This window comes from Adiantum capillus-veneris, chromosome 4 (assembly GCF_014529385.1).
Source record: "Adiantum capillus-veneris isolate H3 chromosome 4, ASM1452938v2, whole genome shotgun sequence".
NCBI lineage: Eukaryota > Viridiplantae > Streptophyta > Polypodiopsida > Polypodiales > Pteridaceae > Adiantum > Adiantum capillus-veneris.
In genome coordinates, this window is record NC_140934.1 from 9344655 (window position 1) to 9365831 (window position 21177).

General features: G+C 39.3%; 1 protein-coding gene across 1 annotated transcript; it reads left to right on the forward strand.

Moving 5' to 3' along the window:
• Positions 1 to 20093: 20093 nt before the first annotated feature.
• Positions 20094 to 20456, forward strand: LOC147458674 (agamous-like MADS-box protein AGL8 homolog). Its single transcript, XM_086511489.1, has 2 exons — positions 20094 to 20275; positions 20417 to 20456. Exons 1-2 carry the CDS (start codon positions 20094 to 20096, stop codon positions 20454 to 20456), a joined length of 222 nt encoding a protein of 73 aa, XP_086367615.1.
• Positions 20457 to 21177: the final 721 nt, after the last annotated feature.

A 21177-nucleotide genomic window follows, 5' to 3' on the forward strand; every position in this document is an offset into this window, starting at 1 on the left:
CACTGCCTTCTCACCATGCCTTTAAGGCATGGAGGAGCTCCAAATGGAGTTCCCAAGTATCTTGCATACACACACACACACACACACACACACACACACAAACACACAGCAACACATCACACACACACACACACTTGCATACACACACACAACCACACAGTAACACATGACACAAATACAATCATGCATACACACACACAAACACACTTACAATCATCTATTTGCATACACACACACAAGCACAAATACACTTATTGTAGCACACACACACAAATACACTTGCATACACACACACAAACACAAACACACTTGTTGTAGTACATACACACATTGACATACACAAACACATAGATTGACATAGAAGTGCATAGATATACATATGTCGGAGTGGTCTTGTGTTTTTTCCTTCCCGTGAGCATTGTGGGGTTGCACGGAAGCAAGTACAGAATGGGGAACTTTTTTTGTGTGCAATTTATGCCGTTACGCTGCCAAAATTTTGGCATTTCTATCTGGATTGTTTTTGCTAAGTATACTTTCTCTATTTATTGATTATAGTTGATAGGGATTATGGTTCGTACATCATCTAAACGTGGTAGGGCAGGTCTCTTTCAAAGTAAGTTCAAATATACTAGATATTTGTGGTCTTTTTTTTTATTTGTAGCTCAGTATACTAAGCTAGTTGTGATCTTGTTGTTTTTTTCTTTTTAGGTGTAGGATACACATTAACGTTTGGCACTACAGGACATATGGCCAATGCACGATCTTCCATTGCTTCTTCCAATGTCCGTCAGAAAGAGGGTTCATTGCATGTACCAATTGCTAAGGATATTATGAGTGATGTGCTTAAAGAAGAGGAGCTCATAGATATTCATACTACAGAAGATGGAGAGGTGGCCCAAAGCATGTCTGAAGCAACAAAAATTGCTGTTAAACTTGCTGATCATCCTATAGTGTTTGGAAAGGAAGCTCATGGTTGCATATTGGAGGAGATTGTAGAGGGTTTTATTGTAAAGAGAGGTAGGAAACCTCCTCGCATTCCTCTCTGAAGATTGATGGAAGACGAATCCATTAGTGCGGTGGGTCCAGGAATTGAGGGCTTAGTGAAAAGGTTTGAGATGTCTAGATCCAGTGTGTTTGGAGCTCCATTTCTTGTGTTAGTTAAGAATCCTAATTATGTTTTTGATTTAGACAAAAAATAATGGGGGCTTATTTGGCAATAAATTAGCGACAATTTTGATAATTCCCTTCCTCTTGATTGAGAAGAATTAAGGGAAAAAAACATTCTTGTTTGGGATGGCAATCATTGCTTGACAACTTGGATGCGCTTGATAAAAACGCGTAAGTGCTTTGTTCTTTGTTTAATATAAGGTTGTATGTCTCATGCTATGCTATCTAATTTTCCCTTTTGTTGTTTTAGAATTCTCAATAATAAGGTGGATACATTGTTTCCTGTCAAGTGTCAGTTTGTCAATGGTGATAAAAGTGCTGAGGGAGAGCTTATGCTAGCTCTATGCTCTCAGAATGAGTAGGCCTATTTCTTGTTTTTTAAGATATTACTATTTCTATGTACATGTCATTATCTTGCTCTTTTTATTACCAAATCTTTACGTGTTTGTCACTTTGTGGTTTAGGATTGGTCAGGAGGTATTCTTGTTCCGAAAACTAGTCGTGGTAAGCAAAGATTTTCTAATGAAAGACTTTCCCCAAGATTGGATTCGATGTATAGAGGTAGAGCTTGCTTGCGAGAAGAAGGCATCCAAAGGTAGTTGGTACAACGCTCCTACTCTTTTATTGGCAATTCTCATATGGAAGGTATACTTGTTAACTTTAAAGTATACTTTCTATGTAATTTAAAATGGTAGGTATAATTTTGTAAAATCTTACTTTTTTTTCTCTTTACTCTTCAAAAGGAAGTGTTCGACATGTCTCTTATCAAAGAGATGCAAGAGATCGATGATCCATCAATCTCAATGCCAAAAAAGGAATGATTTCTTGAGGAAGAGTATAAATTTTTTTCAAAGAAAGAGATTATAAGGTAAACACTTTCTATTCTGACCATTCATGTTTGAAACTGTAAGTTGACAAGGCTTGAACTTCATTTGGTGAAAATGCAACATTGATGTTGGCCATTCCCAACCCCGCCAATGGCCAAGGGTTCTTCTCTTTGTTATTTAACTTTAATTGGGTAAGAGAAAAGGACCAGGTGGGCCTTACAAGAGACAAGGTCCACTCTTTGGCAACTTCTAAAATATCATCGGAGAGGTAATAATACTTGGCCAAAAAATGTACATGAAATCATCGAATGAATCAATGCATTTATGGGTTGTTTATTGTCTTCTTTATAGGAAAAGAGAAATATTGCACTCTTTGATGCATTGCCGTATAGATGATATTGCGTCTGAGAGTTATATTAGTGCCATGAAATTTAGAATGTATTTGCGTAAAGAATGGTATTGGGGAAGTATCTTGAAGTAGTGATTAAGGATCAAAGGAAAAATGATTGATGAATTGTTGGAGGGTTTTGAAGCATGGTTTCATCATCAGTTAAGGGAGCACATTGATAAAGCTTTTAGGAGCTTTGGAGTAAGCTCAACACAAAAGAGTCGGATGAAAAAATCCCAGAGCTCATGGAGTTTTTGAGGAGAGCTTTATTCAGGTAATACAATTGATATCTTTATGGTTGAATTTTTTTTTTCACTTAGAGTTTGTATATTAATATATAAATCACTAGCTAAAGGAGCTCAAAGAAGGTTAAATACACTTTACATCTATGTAGATGGCTAATTCATCTTTACAATCAAACTTTGTTGGAGAAGCTGCTAGTTGTTCTTGAAAGTTGGAGAGACCTCTTTTCTGAGGAGTGTATGTATCCGCTATGGATGAGAGATCATGGTTTGCTTGATTGGGAAATTGAGTATTGTCCTTGGTGGCTAGATTACACTTGAGGCACCTACCCACGTGACGAAAGGAACTTATATAAAAGTCATTTTTTGCATTTATAAAAAGTATTGTCCTTGGTGGCTAGATTACACTTGAGGCACCTACTCACGTGACGAAAGGAACTTATATAAAAGTCATTTTTTGCATTTATAAAAAGTACAAAATTGTTAAAGTGCTCATATTATTTTGACTAAGTTTGTGAGTGAAACATATTCTTCTTTACTTTAAGCATGTTCTTGAAAGAAATGAAGAGGCTATTGTGGAGATTGGCTTGGCTTCCAAAAAAGACACCTCTTCAAAAACAGTAGATGCTAGTACAATCTCCTCTATAAAGAAACGATTGGAATTTGTTAAATCCAAGAATCCCAAGAAGTCCCCAAAAAAGAACAAAAAAGGTGCTCAAGGTTCCACAGGTCTTTCAACAACATCTTGCATGCTACAAGGCTCGATGTGTAAGTGATATTCTAGTTGTTGATGTTGATAGTGACAAGGAGAGTGACTGGTAGCAATATGAGCCCAGATCACATTGCCCTTGATTGACATCTACATTGGTGTTGCCTATGGTGTTTTCTAGGATATGATATGTATGGGACCACATATGAGTATGGTGTTTTGGTGCCATGTTTTTTGTTTGATTGAAGACATGTTTTTGGTGTTGACCGTGTTTGTCAATGCAATCATAATTTCATGTTTATTATGCTAGACATAAGTTAGGTGAGAGCTTTGGATTTACCAAAGTGATATACCAACACATATTTTCTTGCATATGTATTTTCTTCTTCCCGTGAGTATTGGGCTGCTGCACAAAAGCAAATATGGAATGGGGATTTTTTTGGTGTGCATTTTCATGCCTTTATGCTACCAAAGTTTTGACAACTTGTCAATGTAATCATGTTTTTTGGTGTTGATCATGTTTGGAAATGTAATCATGGTTTCATGTATACAATACTAGACAAAAGTTAGGTGAGCTTTGGATTGGTGTGCACAGTGATATACCAAAACATATTTTTCTTGTGTATATATTTTCTTCTTCTCGTAAGCATTGCATTGCTCAATGGAAGCAAGCAAGGAATGAGGAATTTTTTTAAAATTTTCATTTTCATGCCGTAATGCTGTCGAAATTTTGATAGCTTACCAATGTAGTCAAGGTTTAGGGTTTATTTGGCTAGTCAAAAGTTAGATAAGTGCTTTGGATTGGTGTGCATAGTGATATACAACTCTAGAATTTTACTTTCTGTATCTAAATATTTTAGAAGAGAAGTCGTTATCTCTCTAGGGTTTATAATCTCTTCTTGCAATGGTAACATGCATAGATACTATCTCTCTAGAATTTATACTTTCTCTCTCTGTCAACCACACATATATGGAGTCTTATGATGATTGAAAATTACATTAAGTAGATACTTTATTCTATGACACATGTTTGGTTTAAAAAAAGTAAAAAATTTCATGAAATCGTCAAAATACCTCAAACGTTAAATCCCCGCCCAAATAGTGTAGTGTTCAGTGTGAAAAACCCAGTGTAGAGGACTTCTTCAAAAGTGCTCATGAAATAGAATGGCATGAACATTAAACGAGAAAAGAAGCCATGCAAGATGCATTCATCCGGCTGCTAGATGAGATCATAAACCAACCCCTTGTTTCCTTCGAGGTAAGACATCCAAGGTGTTTCTGCTGATATCAAGGTTTTATGATACATAGTGATGTAGGCAGCCATCATTCTGCAGATCTTTTGTAGCATTTGGTAGGTTACATTTGGAAGTTCTTCATACTTTTTTATGGTTGCCTGTAGAGTGCTAATTGTATAATTTTCATTCATTCTTTTCTTGTCTTTGGGTCCTGGCAAAACTAGGTAGTTTAGCCAGTTGCGATGCTCTTTTTGGATAATTTTGTGGCCGATCCATGACTGCACTTTGGGTATTGGACAAAACATGACATCTTTCTCAATGGTTGTTGGTGCTCTCATCATATGAATCATGTACTTGCAATGTTTCTCAATCCATGCCAACCTCTATTTGGGTTTCTTTCTTGCGGTTGAACTTCAAGCATTTCTTGTTCTATGGCAGCCTTCCTCTGAATGCACCTGTACTTTATTAATGGGAATGGAAGAGACTGGGTATACCAGTCTTCATTGATTGTAGAGGGGAAAAGGAGCTGCAGATTGATTGAATGGAGGATACAAATCTCCCATTACATGCCTTTTTTCCATCGCTCTTCTTCTGTCCTTGCTATCATCTCCTTCATCTCTGTTATGGCCTCTTCGATCATCAGGTATGTTCTTTTTCTCACCGTCTCAAGCTTGACTCTCTCCTCTCTTGTATTTGGTATTGTGCTGCTTTGTAGAACATTTTGTGTTGCTTGTTGCTTCCCTTCATCTTGATCCTTGCTTGTTGTGATATTTGGATAGAGAGGTCAAGAAAGACTACCTTTGCTATGGAAGAGAAGACAGTAATAATGTGTCATTATTGTTACTTGTGTTGCTTCTTGTCCCTGCAAAATCTATTATGTTTTGCCTTGAGACAGTACAATGTATCGAGTGGCAATACATGTTGGTAGACATGGGCATAATGTTAAGGTAGGTACCTCTAGGGCTGCCATTGCAAGAGTATGGAAACTAGTAGGTGTAGTATACAAATTGAAAGGAAGCTGAAGTTACATATGCGATGGACAATTTAATGATTTCTGGAAGAAATGATGCCACTTGTTCAAACCAAAGGGTGTGAGGAACTACATTTTGTTCCTTGAATTTGTTTAACTTTCTTCGGATGCATCATGTAGGTTTACTTCAATTGTTTCCAAGGAGAAGAAGAGTCAAGGTGTTGTAGTTGGGGATGGATATGATAATATTGTACTACTTCAAAAAAAGTGCATGTTTCCTTTTTTCCATGGGAGTAGATAAGCTGGACAGGGCAAAGACGATGACACGGACTTTCTATTTAAAATTTCCACAAAGGGACCAGGTTTTGGGGTTGATCTAGTAAATTGTATGAAAAGAACGAGAACGGGTGACTTAAGAAATGTGTGGGTGTATTTTGATTTTACCCATAGAATTGATGGTTGGGCAACAATGTCATGCTCAATTTATGATCCAAGGTAACCTTTAATTATTTAAGATATCTCATATTTCTTTTGCTTCATCAAATATGAGATGATATGTGTGAAAATATGTATGTTGAATATCTTGCAACATATGATGCAGATAATTGCTATATGTGAAACTAAAGAGGAGGATGAAAAGACTAAAGTTATTTTTTGGGAGAACCTTAATTCAACAATGGAAAAGTATGGACATGGTGCAACTGATTTTGTAGGTATTATGTCTCTGATGAGGCTGGTGCAAACTGGAATTCTATTTGAAAAGTCTTCAATGAAGGGCCAGATAATATTATTGAGGGACATGAATGGTTATGTCCATTTCATTGGGAGCAAAGTCTGCACAAATATGCTAAAAAGTGGATACCTCAAAATCTAGCAAATCACCACATTGACATCTTGAAGAATGGAGAGCATGTAAGATCATTGAGCTTGTATCTCAAAAGACACATTTCATTCAAAAATGGTGGAGACAACATCTAACTACAGAGAGAATCACAAGAGTGAGCAGATGGTTTAAATGGTGGGAGCAACAAATTTCTCACTAGGGAAGAATTGGTACAAATGTAAGTACCTTTATGAAAATTTATGTTGCTAGCAAACTTTATAAATTCTGCATACATAAAATTTACAAATTTCTTGCTATGTCTTTCTGAGTTTCATAGGTTGATTTAAGTCCGTGGGAGCGGGCACAAACTCCCAATATTAATTTATCAAAAAATGTGTATGCCACCTGGTTAGTGGGTGAAGGTGGTAAAAGAAAAATTCCCTATATGATGCATGTGTAACAGATGTTATAAATTCATATATTCAATGTGAAAAGAGTTTGGGATATACAACTGGGCGATATATAGGAATGGGTCCCACAATGGAGACCTTGCTTTCTTGAGTTGAATCTCAACACACTCCAACTCAGACCAACGTGGCCCATCTGCTGCATGAGACTGTTTCGGGGACTCCAATTTATGCGCATCCAATTTTGCATGGAGACAAAGAAACAATACACCGCAAAAAGAGGGGTAGAACATGAACAAATAGCTTCCATAACAGGAAATATATCATAGAATCTAGGAACCAAAACCAACGTGGTTGGCTCAAAAAATTCAGGTTTGATAATCAGGGACCATGCATTTCTACATTCCACTACAAATTAGTGACGATGATGATGAGATTGAATTTAAAAGAGAAACAACCACACCTTTTTCATCTCAAAGAGAGAGTGTGTTGGAGAGTAATGTGCCATGCAATCAATGGGCCGTGCAGAGAATACCCATTCAAAGTCAAAGAAAGTGTTTTGGAATGGTGGGCATTAAAAATTGTGACAATCTCTTGCATAGTCACTCTATTGGTCTCGTTGCTCCATGTATTTGGTCCAAAAGGATGTTCAAGGGTAAAACAATTGAACAATGGATATGGTTTTGTAATCATGACATTTTTCATACTTAGTCAATCAAAAATCAAGTCAAATATTTGTCTCATGCTCCAAATGTTTGGCCAGTAGCAAGAGGGACAAATATCTCCACACAGGAACTTACAACACTACAATAGACTGGATTTAGGATAGAGAAGGCAATGGTAAGTGCTCCACCTATGGCAGGTGATTGCCTAGAAGGTGGTAGCAGCTCAGAAAGAAAAAGTGGAGGCATAGAATTTTTAAAGAGGCCACGAAGAGATTGGAAGCATGTAATAGTATGACGGCTTTATTTTTGGAGGAAGTAAAAAGGTCCCCAGAGCATGTAGTTTTTTGATTGTTCACTGAAAACATTTATGAGATTCATATAAGAGAGAGTCTAGCATGCACGTTTCTGGATTTTCAAAAGTGACAGAAGACAAACAAAACCTTTTTGGCATGCAAACATATGTACTATGTGTGTGTGAAAGTGCTCGGACTTGAACCTAAGGAGCACATGATAATTCATCAGCCAACCCTCTCACCAATGGATATCGCCTTTATTCTCGGACAGCCAAGGAGGATTTCTCCCCCCATTTAATTACTACTAGTTTGGTATGCATCTTCCACTAAACTAGATAATCGCCCTATGCTACTCAAGTTTTTTTTTAATTTATTTTAATTTTTTTCCACTTGCAACCATCTTTCTTAGAAAAAAATTGTTTATGCAACGCATGATTTCAAATTTCAAACAAAACATAGAAGCAACTTGCGAGTTGTTTAAACACTTTGGAGCAAATTACTTACCTTTCAGAGTGACCATTCATTTATGTAATTTATGTCTTTTTTGTACTCTGATTTTTGGTCCTATCCTATGGTAGATTAGTGAATGTACTTACATCCACATATGTACGTAGATTCAAAATTCTCAAGCTTGGGAGAAATGATATTATCTGTATTTGGCATGATTTTTAACTCTATGGCATGCATACACTGTGGACTTATTTGACTCTGATGGCATGTGTGTTTGTACACATAAGCAGTTCTTCAACTCAATCAAGTGTGGCCAGTGGTGTTTTTGAGTATTGGTTTATGTGCAAGTCCCACACCTAAGTCTTTCAAGATAAATATTGAAACATGAAGCAAGAGGTTTGAATTAATACATCCACAAAAATATATAAGCTTTATTTAGTGCATCATATAATTGAAATAAGTCCTTTACAACATTAGGCATATGCATCAAACTTGAAAGTACAATTTATTGACTTCAAGTGCATAATTATTTAAATAGATTAGTTAAAATAAATCTCCCCTCAATCTTACATTACATTCAATCCAAAGATATCCACCAGGTTGATAGTACGTTTGCACATGAGAAGATGGTCAATCTCAGCCTGCAAAGCGGCTCTCCGAGTGCTGTCAATGTAGCCCCATGTCTCCCACTATGCTAGAGCACTTTTCATTGTCTCATAGCCTTGCTCGAGTTCCTGGTCTCTAGTGTTGCAAGCACGGTTTATATGGTTGAACATTATGATGGCTTTGTTTGTGTCACGCTCCCTCTTTGTGAACATCTTTTTTTCATCAAGGGATGCATTGGGGGGAAGTTTATGAAGTTCTTTGTGGATTTTTCCAATAACCTCATTCCCAATAGTTGCACATCCTATAGGCATTGTCATAAGAAGAGGGGAAAGAAAGAAATCTCTCTTGACTGGCATAATAGAGTCACTTCTGTTGCATATGATGCTTGACTCTATACCGTACATATAGGTTGAAGCAACATGTCTCAAAAAGCATCTGCTAGTGCCATGAGTGATAGAGGGTTTCACAGGCATGTGTTAGTGCCATGAGGGGTCCCAATTCTTGAAAAGAATTTTCTAGTCCAATGAGTAGTCCCAAATCTTGAAAAGCATCTGCTAGTGCCATGAGTGACCAGCACTGACTTCTCTAATGGAGCGTGCAAGAATAATTCTTGATATATGCACTATGAACATTATGGCCCTATCATTCCACAAATGAACTTTCAACTACTGAGCAAATGATTTTCTCTCTCGGCTGCCACTTCCACTTTGGCATTTTCTCTCTCTCTCTCTCTATCCCTCTCTCTCTCTCTCTCTCTCTCTCTCTCTCTCACACACACACACACACACACAAACCCCCCCCCCCCCCCCCCCCCCCCCCCCCCTTATAAGCTTGTGTTTAGAATCTTTTTGGACTTGGCCTTTATTGAAGGGTATTCTCTCCCCCCACTTTAGTAATGTACCACATCTCCTCATTTGTTTGGAGAGACATAAAGGCCCCTCCAAAAAAAATGGGCCCTCCCCACTACCTTACTCCACCTCTCCCAACCGTTCAAGAAACTACTTTTGGAGTAATGCATGGGCCACCAAGTATATAAGGGGTAAAGGTCCTTAGACACATGCAATTTGAGATCCTCACAAGAAGCTGTGCAAGGAACAACACTCTTATCCTACTCTTAAGATGGAGCATCCTACACAGGTGTGGCATTAGCTAAGTCATTTTATTATGTGGACATCGATAACAAGTAGGAAAATTCTATGACACCTTTCTTCCACCATGAGAAATCTAACTCTTGTTTGTTTGTTTTGGTGATGGTGACAGGTAACAGAGAGTTTGACAAGACAAGCACGATGGTTGTCGCATCGGATTTCCAAGGGCACCATTGTGCTTGTCTTGTCAAACTCTCTGTGCGGATAACTACATTGTGAGCGCCGAGCTAAAATCAAGCAACTTTGTCTACGACCTTCCAAGTGACATTTCTCTCTATCCGAGTGTCGTATTGATATTTGGTCAAATGCACATGATTTCCAGCACTTAGAGAACCTAGTAGGCATATCTAAACTCTAAATGCTGACGTGCATCAGGCTTTCAAAAGAAAATCACAATTTTTGCATGAGACATATTGCAAGTTTGATGACCTATCCTTTCTCCACATAGTCCCAATATGTTGCCCATGAAGTTTGGAGTCAATTGGAGATGATTTGTTCAAGGATTTGCGTGTGGTTAGGTGAAATGTCCGAAAAAGAGGATCAAAGATTTTGGTGGATTGAATATACATCAAGTGTCGTAGTGGAATAAGTTGTATTCAGACAAGAGCTTGACAAGCTCTTGAAATTCCTCTATGCCCTAGTCGAGTCATTTGCTTCCCAAGATTGACATTTTGTCTTGGTTCCGTCTCTTTCAAAGATGTGATAGGCGTTGACCTGTGTGGAGCCCGAGAGAGAGAGAGAGAGAGAGAGAGAGAGAGAGAGAGAGAGAGAGAGAGGGACCTGCATATTATCACCCTCTTCTAGTCATGCAATTTCTACCATTTCTTCTTTTTAGCTAAAAAGAGGAAGATAAAAAAATATAGTGATGAAGAGGCTGTCATCTTAATGGATACACTTTCAACAAAGCGCTTAATAGGATAGTCAAAGAGCCACATTAAAATGTGTTGAACAATATATATATATATAATTATGCTATCGCACTTGTATGCTTTTTTCTATTTTCTTTCCTTGTTTATTTCTTTATATACACATATATATAATTATTCTAACTTTTTTAATGGTAGGATTGATAAGGACGGAGAAACAGTTTTATGTGTTATATATGTATATATATATATTTATTTATTTATTTATTTATTTATTTTGATGTAAACATATATGGGTGGAAGCATGAGAGGATGGGAAAAAAAGTTCTTTTGGGGACATGGCTATTTGGGGAGTGTAGAAGCTCTCTATAAACTCAAAAAGTTAAATATTTCAAACAAGTTCTTTTTTAATGGACATTTAATATCCCCCCTTCCCCCATCTCTCTCTCTCTCTCTCTCTCTCTCTCTCTCTCTCTCTCCCCCTCATTGTCTTTCTCTCTGTCATGCAAGAATTGAGAGGTTTGTTCTACTTCCTCTCTATCTTCCTCTTATGTGTTCACTAGGGACCGAGTGCTCTCTATTGTGTGCTTAGCAAGGAAGAAATGGTTGTCTTGCTTAACAACATACAAAGATGCACCATATGAAGAGACACTCCATGTAGAGTTGTGGAGCTTGCAAGGACAACTTGCTCATAAAGGTTGCCTATCATCTTGGCAAGCTTCATTACACTTGAGGAAAATAGAATTTTACTACACTAGTAATGTATATATATAATCATACAAGTGCGGTAGGTTCCCTCTACAGTTTCAAGGATTGGGTTCAAGACTTACCAGGTAGATCCTCAACGTCTTTTGGGATCGATCCTCTAACTTCGACTTGAGTCCAAGATTGCTAACCGCTGGGTCAACAACACAACATAACTCAAGTTTCGTACCAAAGTCTTATCTTTTGCGAGTTATGAAATGCTGCGGATTATGGCTATAAACGTCATTTGTAATGAGTAGTTATTCTAGTTTCAGAAGCTGGGGTGCAATGGCACTTCCAGATTGTAAATACAAAGCCATTTGACCCATTCAACCCCATTTTTGGTTAAACCTAAGGTAGCCTTAGTATATAAGGTACCTAGGTCATTTTGTAAAAAGAAGACCTTTATCATAATCAAAACTTTAGCGCTGCAGTCTACTGTGTGAGAGAGAGAAAGAGTGTGAGCGTGAGCTTTATCCTCTCGCTACGCCTGGCTCGCTCAACACATTGGAGATCCGACTGCACCATTGCTGTAGGCTTGAGGAGAGCTACGCAACAACGCCAAGCATTCCATGCGAGACGAAGCGCACACGCCGATGCATCTACGAGCTATTTGTGGCCGTAAGTGTATCAAACGATGTTTGTTTTTTGCGTGCTAGTAGTCTATAGGATCGTGGCGACATAAGCTACGCATAGGTACTCATAAATTTCAGGTTCGGACACTTTCAAAATTCTGCTCTGTCATCCTACGCGTTTTTCGCATATGGGTTTAGAGTGAGGGTTTTGAGTGTAGAAGCTTAGGGACAGGTGTATCCTAGTGAGGGGATGGTGTTCCTTAAGTTTCGTACGAATCTGGCATGATTAGGTGAGTTACCTTCCGTATGTTTGTATGTGGCTAGGTGGTGTAGTTGAGAGCAGTGAGGTTCTTGATTGTGGTTTAGTTGGCCTTCCAGAGTGTTGTATGTGTAGGATGGTCTCAGCTTGACAAGCTAAAGAGATTTCCTCTGTGTGCCTATAGTATCATCTGTGTCCTCGATTGACATTATGTTGATCTAGGTAGTGTTTGCATGCACTTCATGGGTGTGTGAGTCGCTCCCGTCCAACATTGGCGCCGTTGCCGGGGACACAAGGACCTAAGTAGGTTTCCTACTAACACTCGTGTGATGGTTTCTTGATTTAGTTTCGGCTAAAGAAAGCGTTTTTCTTAAGTGGATCCGGAAGAGGATATTCCGTGATCAAGTGGATAGCCAGGAAGCGTGTGTCTTGCCAAGGGTCTGCGACTAGATAGGTTTAGTTAGGATCTGTGGATTAGAGTAGTTGTTGGTGGTCGAGTGATTTGTGAGGTGATAAAAGCGTTTACTAGTCCGTGTGTGGCAGTGAAGCGTTTTTCTACTCATAGATGCAAAACCCCATATGATTTGTAGGAGCATTTGTAGGTAAGTGATCCGATTCTGATTTAGAGTTATTCATCACTGAATTATTTGCTAAAGTGCTTGATTGCATTTGAAATCACGGAAAAGTGTGCTTTTGAGGGTAAAAATGCATTAAACAAGCTTTTGTGGATATTTTTGTATGGCTGACTGATACTGGGCATATAAAAGAGCATTTGCAAGGGTTCTGTGAAGAAAACCTACAATTCTGTAAACATAGACATCCTACGCGTAGGATGTCTCAAGGGGGTTGTGGAGACCAAATTTGAAAATTCTGACTGCATCAGTGGGTTCAGAGGGTAGATTTTACCCTAGTAACATATTGACTTGGGTGTTTTTCCCTATTTTTGTTGACCAAAAGCCAAAATGCGGAGTCAAAAAACGTTAAGCTTCTAGTGCACTCCAAGAGTAGGATGTCTGACAATTCTTGTCTTTGCTTGGTAAATAGGCCAAACAAGGTCCAAATTCACTTTTGAAAAAAGTTCTGGAATCCTTGAGACACTTAGAACCTCCCTATATGGCCAAAGTAGAATTTTGACCACTTTATGACCCTGGAGACATCCTACGCGTAGGATGTCTTTTTGCTCTGTTTCAGCTCAAACTTGCACTGTAGCTTCCCCTTGATGTGCTAAACTCACAGCTATTTTTACTTTTTGATTCTGACACCTATAGGTTGGTCAAATGATCAAGAATCTGTTCCAAAAGCCTGATGTCTGTTCTGATGAACTCCTAAGTCAAATCAACTCCAAATTGGACCAAATTTTACTAGGAGGCTTGCCTAGGGCTATACAACACTCTGCTATGTCCACAGTTTGAATTTGACCTCTAAATCATGCCTTAGACATCCTACGCGTAGTATGTCTAACTGCTCAGAATTGCCCCAAATTTGAACCACAGACTCTCCTTAGGGTGCTTATCACAGTGGTATGCTCAAAATTAAGTTTGGAGTGCAAAATCACACATTTGACATCCTACACGTAGGATGTATTTTTGGCCTGTTTGACCTTAGACTTGACCCAAAAAGCTTCCCCTTGATGTCAGTAACCCAGTGGTATGCTCAGATTTTGGTTTGGATTTCAAAAGACCCCAATTTTAGCTGTTCTAGTCTTTTTCAATCAAAAGTGCTAAAGTCTGCTTAGGACCCCCATTTCTCCCCCAAATGAGATGAAAAATCTCTTAGTCACTCAGTATATCATGCAGATCATGCTCCTGCAGCCATCCTATGGTTTTGGTCTTGGAATAATGCCTTGGCACAATTTGGGTAGGATGTCTGGCAATTTCAGTTTATCTGGCCTTATCATGTCAAGATATGGTCAAGTTCCCCTTTCCGGGTGAAAATAGGGTAAAACCTACCTTCTGAACACACTGGTCAACTTAGAATTTCAAAATTTCCACCAGATCACCCTGTAGACATCCTACGCGTAGGATGTCTACTGCTGATTTTTTGAGACTGAAGTGTCCCTGATGCTTCCTTATGCTCTCAACAAGTGCAAGTATGCTTCACAATTGCAAAAACATGCAAAAATCACTAAATTAAGCCTTGTAAGCTTTACAAAGGAGCACCATCAAAAGAAGCAATAGTTGCAGACCCTCCAAAAATCGAAGATCAAGAAGAAGTACTTCAATCTGAGTCCATCCTATGACATGAAGACAAGGTATTAAGAAATGGTAAGATTATTTGATGTTATCTTATTACGTTTAAGAATTATCCTTTTAAAGATGCTAAATGGATGCAAGAAACATAGCTTAAGGATAATATGAACCTTGTCAATGCTTACAATGTTGCACTAGAGTAAGCATACGAAAATGCATTTTAAACGAACAATGTTATTGTCTTTTAAGACTAGTTCTCTTTTTATTGTGCGCAAATTTTAGTAATATGCATACTAAGAATCATGTTTGTGATGACGACGTCTCTCAATCACCATGTAGAATTTGTCACTCTACTTGGGAGGATGAAATGGACTAAAGAGAATACATGCTTGCGGCAGCTATATCTCCCAAGCACCAAATGGATTAGTCATCCATCTTGGAATGATGTCGTAGGGTAAAAAGGGATCCTCTACCCGCTAAGACTAATCGACTAATGACTATGGCTTTATCCTTTTAACCTCATAGTTGAGGACGACTATGATTTCAAGAGAGAGGTAATGTCATAAAATCTAATATTTAACCAACCTAAATTATTTTATCATATTAAATTGATCATTTAATGTGGGATAATAAACGAGAACAAGGGTTAGAATATAGAGATGTGCTTACGGATCTATCTCAACACGGGGCCAATGGTAAAGGGGTCCAAATGAGAGATGGTCTGTCAAAGAGCAAGGTTAAGTAATGGAGCTTAAACGACCTTAGGGTTAGCTTCATTAAAGACCTCCAATGGTTAGTGTTAAAAAACCTTTGACCTGAGGCAAGCTAGGGCTGAGCTTGAGGTGGGAACCTGACTTAAGCTGCTGACCTAAGCTTGAGGTGCTTGTCATACTTGATGGCTAAGGTGCTTGAGGTGCTTGTCGTGCTTGATGACTAAGGTGCTTGAGGTGCTTGTCATGCTTGAATATGAAGGTACTTGAGGTGCTTATCAATACTTAATCAGGAAGGTGCTTGAGAAGATTCCCATGCATGGGGGGTAAGGTGTTTGAGTCAAAAAGAGACCCTACAAAGGAGGGGGAAAGTTCCAAAGTTAGGAGAATCTTTGACTTAACCTCTCACTCACCCAAAGGGCACCCCTTTTCTCAAGGGACACATGGGACACATGTCAGACTCTCCCTATGCTTAGCCACATGGTGTGCTTGAATGCTATTGGTTGGGCTAAAGAGGGGTCCAATGAACTTCTAGTTCCATCCAACAAATATTTAGATATTTTCAAGCTCTCTCTCTCTAAGGGGTAAGGAGGACACTTATCCAAAGACTTCTACCCATGCACTTGAATGCATGCTACATGTGACTGGTTAGGGGGAGAGGGGTCCAATGAGCATGAAGCATGTGGAAAGGCTAGAACTCGCCCCAAGCAAGCAAGGGGGGTGCTGGGGGGTATACACCACACACACACACACTCTCATTTTGTGTATCATTCTCACTTGGTGAACGTTGAGGAACTCCACCTCCTTCTCCAAGCTTGTGAGAAGTGAGAGACTACACCAACACTCTTGGCTATGGAATGCAAATCCAACCAAGAGCCATGCTTCAATTCTTAAGCTTGCCATCTTCTCCATCTTCATTACTATGCTATTATGTATGCTAGCAAGAAGAGTGATGATAAGTGAGAAACTATTTCTTTCTTCTATGGAATGTTTCTTCTTCCTCTTCCTTATCCTCATTCCCTGCTAGCTCTCTTCACCTTCGAAGGTGTTTGAGGCCTTGGGACTGAGGCTTGGGATAGTTAATGCTTTCTACAAAGTTTATGTTATGCTTATGATGCATGAAGCTTTCCATCTTCATTGCATCACCTACGTCACAAGTAACACAAAGATTGTATTGTACCAAGTCTCTCTTGATGGGAGAAACTATAATGAATCCGGTCCTCAACTATTGTCATGTTCTCTAAACTCTCTCTCTTGCAAAAGTATTGTCCATGCCAAGTTAACTAAGTACTTTGTTTATGTTGCTACCATCAGTTAAGTTCACCCGCTATGCTCACAAATTAATCTCACAAAAGTGCTTTATCTAATTTCCTAATTCCGCTACTCTCAAAGTTCATAGGCCATTTCCATTACAGTGTCTCTCTCTAAACATGCCATAGTCTCAAGGGTATTCAAGCATTCTCTCAAGGTCCCCCCTCGGGACTAAGTGGCACGGGCACGGGGAGGTGGGATCTACGACGGGGGGATTGTGGGTCGTAGATCTGGGTGCGGATACCCTAGATTACTTTTTTATAATCTAGGGTACCCGTGTTTTGAAGTAATCTAGGATACCGCATTTTGCGGGTGTGGGGTTTGAACCCGTGACTTCATCCATGGGAGGCACATGCCCTAACCACTTTGCCTTGCGCGCGTTTCTGAAACATGGTGGCCCTATTTTACTTAAAACATGTGTGCAAGGAGACAACACCCGAAAGTAATGTAGGGTACCCTAGATTACTTTTGGGCGTCATCGCCCAAATCTATGGCCCACAATCCCCCAACTGTAGATCCCACCCCCCATGCCCGAGCCACTTAGTCTTGAGCCCCCCACCCCGAAAGACAAATTCAAAGCACTTCTTTTGATCTTTCAGATTTCACCTTATATATAGGACACCCAAATCATAGATGTTGATTTTTCTGTAGAATCTGAGACAATGCTCAACTGAGAACGTTCTTTCATTTTGTAAAAATGGAAGGGGATGAAACTTTCTACTTTTAAAAGTAGAAAGCCCCCCAAAAAATAAACTGCCCCCCAAAAAAATAAACCGCCTCCTCTCTCTCTCTCTCTCTCTCTCTCTCTCTCTCTCTCTCACACACACACACACACACACACACACACACGCGTGCGCGTACAAAAGGCAACGAGGTCCCAATCTTTGTGAGGGAGGACTAAGGAGGGCATTGAGCTGCTTGGATGAACTGGTTCGGGGTCGCAGGCTCTCTCTCTCTATCTCTCTCATATGCCGTGGACCATCTGTCTCAAGTACTCAACACTGCTCACTAGCTCGCTCTCGGCTCGTACGCACGCGACCATGCTGCCCTCCTCTTTCTTTCTGTGACCTTTGTCTCGCGTACGTAGTGATCAAGAGTGTAGGGCTTTTTTAAAAATGGCACGTGGTGGCATTTTTAGATTTTACTAACCTATATACTAACCTTACTAACCTATATACTAACCTCATGGTCTGTTGGCAATAGAAAAATTGATTTGAAACCCCCCATTAAGAATACCCGATCTCAGAAAAATGCCACGTGGTGGCATTTTTAGATTTTACTAACCTTACTAACCTATATACTAACCTCATGGTCTGTTGGCAATAGAAAAATTGATTTGAAACCCCCCATTAAGAATACCCGATCTCGGAAAAAAAAATTCTCTCAAAACATATTAAGTGCATAGGTGAAGGGTGAATTTAGGAAATGAAAAGAGAGATGAAAGTGGAAAGTAAGAGACATACTAAGGTTACTAAGGTGGAAAGTCAAAAGACTTTTTGGGTCCATATAAAGAGGTGTTTATCTCTCTCGAAAACACATTAAGTCCATAAGCGAAAGGTGACTTTAGGAAATGAAAAGACATATGAAAGTGAAAAGTCAAAGGCCATTTTGTGTCCATAACCTCATGGTTTGTCGGCAATAGAAAAATTGATTTGAAACCCGCCATTAAGAATACCCAATCTCAGAAAAATAAAAATTCTCTCAAAACATATTAAGTGCATAAGTGAAGGGTGAGTTTAGAAAATGAAAAGAGATTTCATAGCACATGAAGGTTTTCTTATGGAAGGTTATGTGGGGTGCTCTACCGACGGGGGTGAAGATTCAGGAGAGAGGGATTGGGTTAGATCGATGCTTAGGGTGCAGGTTAGCTAGTGAAGATTTGACCCACCTATTTATGGACTGCCCAACTATCAAAGGCCTTGTAGGGAAAATATGCAAGTGGATCCAAAGAACATGGAAAATTAGTTTTTTCAAGATTGACCTATTCCTTAGAGGTAAGAATTCAGGTAGTCTTGCACTCCTCGTCAGCACTCAAATCGTCAGATACTTCTTCTTACATAATGTATGGCAGACAAGGAACCACCGTGTGTTTGAAGGAGGTTTTGAGGTGGCAAGCTTCACAGAAATTATACAAGAAAGCAAAGTGCTAATATGGACACTCGAACGCAAGCAACACTCGGAGGATTGGTCTAGGACTACTTGTGCCTTGTTGTCAGCAGATGGAATGCCTAGGATAGGGAAAAATCTTGGTCATCGGGAAATAAAAGATCTCAGAATGATAAGATTATGGACCTTGTGTATCAAGGAGGAGGGGGCGGGTTGGTAGGGGTGGCTGTCCTGATAGCCAATGTAAGTATGGTCCCTGGATGATGTCATGGCTTAACAAGAATTCACTCACAATTGTGAGTTTTTTTTTAAAAAAAAAAGGAAATGGAAAGAGAGATGAAAGTGGAAAGTCAAGAGACATATGAAGGTGGAAAGTCAAAAGGCTTATGAAGGTGAAAAGTCAAAAGACTTTTTGTGTCGATATAAAGAGGTGTTTATCTCTCTCGAAAACATATTAAGTGCATAAGCGAAAGGTGAGTTTAGGAAATGAAAAGACATATGATTCGGAGTGCTCGAGAAAAACCTAGGTTTAGTGTAATCCCGCCTACAAATTTTGAAATTTACCTCTAAAATTTATTTTTGAAGGTGAGAAAACCTACAAAATTTTAAAAAAATTAGTATAATTTGGTGTAAAAACCTTCAAATTTTGTCAATTTACCTCTGTTGTTTCACATATGTAAGTTTGTCAAGTTTTTGGAAAAAAGTTTTTTTCGAGCATATAATATGAAAGTGAAAAGTGAAAAGTCAAAAGACATTTTGTGTCCATATAAAGAGGTCTCTCTCTCTCTCTCTCTCTCTCTCTCTCTCAATGTTGCATCCTTATTTTACAGCTAACACTATTGCATATCTTTATGCTTTGTCATTGCCCATGGCTACATGCTATAGACTAACGCATCAATTTTATTTTTTTTGTTGAGAGAATCTTTGGATCAGGAATACCTTTTATTTTTTTTGAAACCATTAGGAATACCTTTTAATTCATTGCCCGTGGCTACATGCTATAGACTAAAGCATCATTTTTATTTTGTTGTTGAGTGAATCTTTGAATTAGAAATACCTTTTACCATCAGGCAATACAAACCATGAGGTTAATATATTTATGAATGGGCAATGGTGGGGCACGACAAGTGTACTATCGCTCTCAAGAACAACTCAACCATAGTCATTTTGAGGCGGTTTGTGCTTCAACCATAGTCATTTTGAGGCGGTTGCGAGGCTAGGACAATTCCAAACCGTAGAGTATTCCTTCAGCAGGACTGCTTCAGCAGGGTTTTACCCTTAAATCTCGTTTGCTGAGGCTTGCAGCTCGTACGTCTTCTGAGGGTTTCATTGCAGAAGCTTGCAGAGGGAGGTGGTTGGCACTACTCATGGTTGACTGGTGCTTGTGATGTGCAGAGGCCTCGATGGCGAGGTGGAAGATCAAGATCAAGCAGATCGAGAATGCGGCGACCCGACAGGTGACGTTCTCAAAGCGGAGGGGCGGCTTGCTAAAGGAGGCACACGATTTGGCGGTGCTGTGCGACGCAGAGGTGGGCGTCATCGTCTTCTCTAGCAAGGGCAAGCTCTTCCAGTTCGCCAACCCCAGGTCAGCAACCTCCTCCCCTCTCACAAATTGCGATTGTTAACTGTTACCATAGCACTGCAGTTTCAGGCCCATCTTGAGCGGGTACTGGGGATTCCTATGCTGAGCTTGTTCCCGTTCTGCATATGTTATTCTGTTATGAAGGATCATGGCGGGGTTTAGAGATCTGAGCTTACAGTCTTGACTCGTGACCACCTTTGCTACTTGTGACTAGCGATGTGGCCCAGGCTTGTAACTTCGTATAACCTTACCAGGTAGGTCATACGGAGGAAATGAATTTCTTCGAGGTATGTAGTTCCCAACGAAGGCAAAGGCAATAAATAGTCTTTAATCAGCACACTTGAATGCTTATTGATGTAACCGATGCAACATGACAAAATTGACATAGTTGCAATTCGACTTGCTTAGAGGGCCCCCACACGAGAGGGGGTCAGTTGTAATAGAGAAAACCTCAATTACCCCCTGCAGTCACCAAGGTACTTGACTTACCCCTCCCTCTAAAAAGTGGACACAACCACACCTTGGATTGTTTTCACAATAAAAAATTTTGAGAGGGAGAAAGTGTATCTGTGTGTAGAGTTTTTCACTCAAACAAAAGGAAGGAAAGACAAGGACGCTCAAAAAGATGCAAGCCAAATCTTCTTGTAAAGATTTAAAATCGGAAAGAAAAGACAAGGCTTTACAGTTGAAGAAAAAAAAATTAGTTTATTGATTTTCTTCCATGCTTTGGGTTCGAGGGAAATGAAAGCTACACATAGGAAAGAGAGTCCACGGACCACGACATGGAGTTGGAAAAACAAGAAGAAGCTCACATTTTACTATGCACTTTTAGAGACTCCCAAAAAGATTCATAAATTCTTATAGAAGTGGGGTGAGCCAACTACACCTCTTTGAGGTGCACTTGC

Bases quoted from the DNA above. Each gene is read 5' to 3' on its own strand.
- LOC147458674 (XM_086511489.1), top strand. From the start codon at position 20,094: ATGGCGAGGTGGAAGATCAAGATCAAGCAGATCGAGAATGCGGCGACC. The intron at 20,276-20,416 runs GTCAGCAACCTC...TCTGTTATGAAG, and splicing joins TTCCAGTTCGCCAACCCCAG to GATCATGGCGGGGTTTAGAG.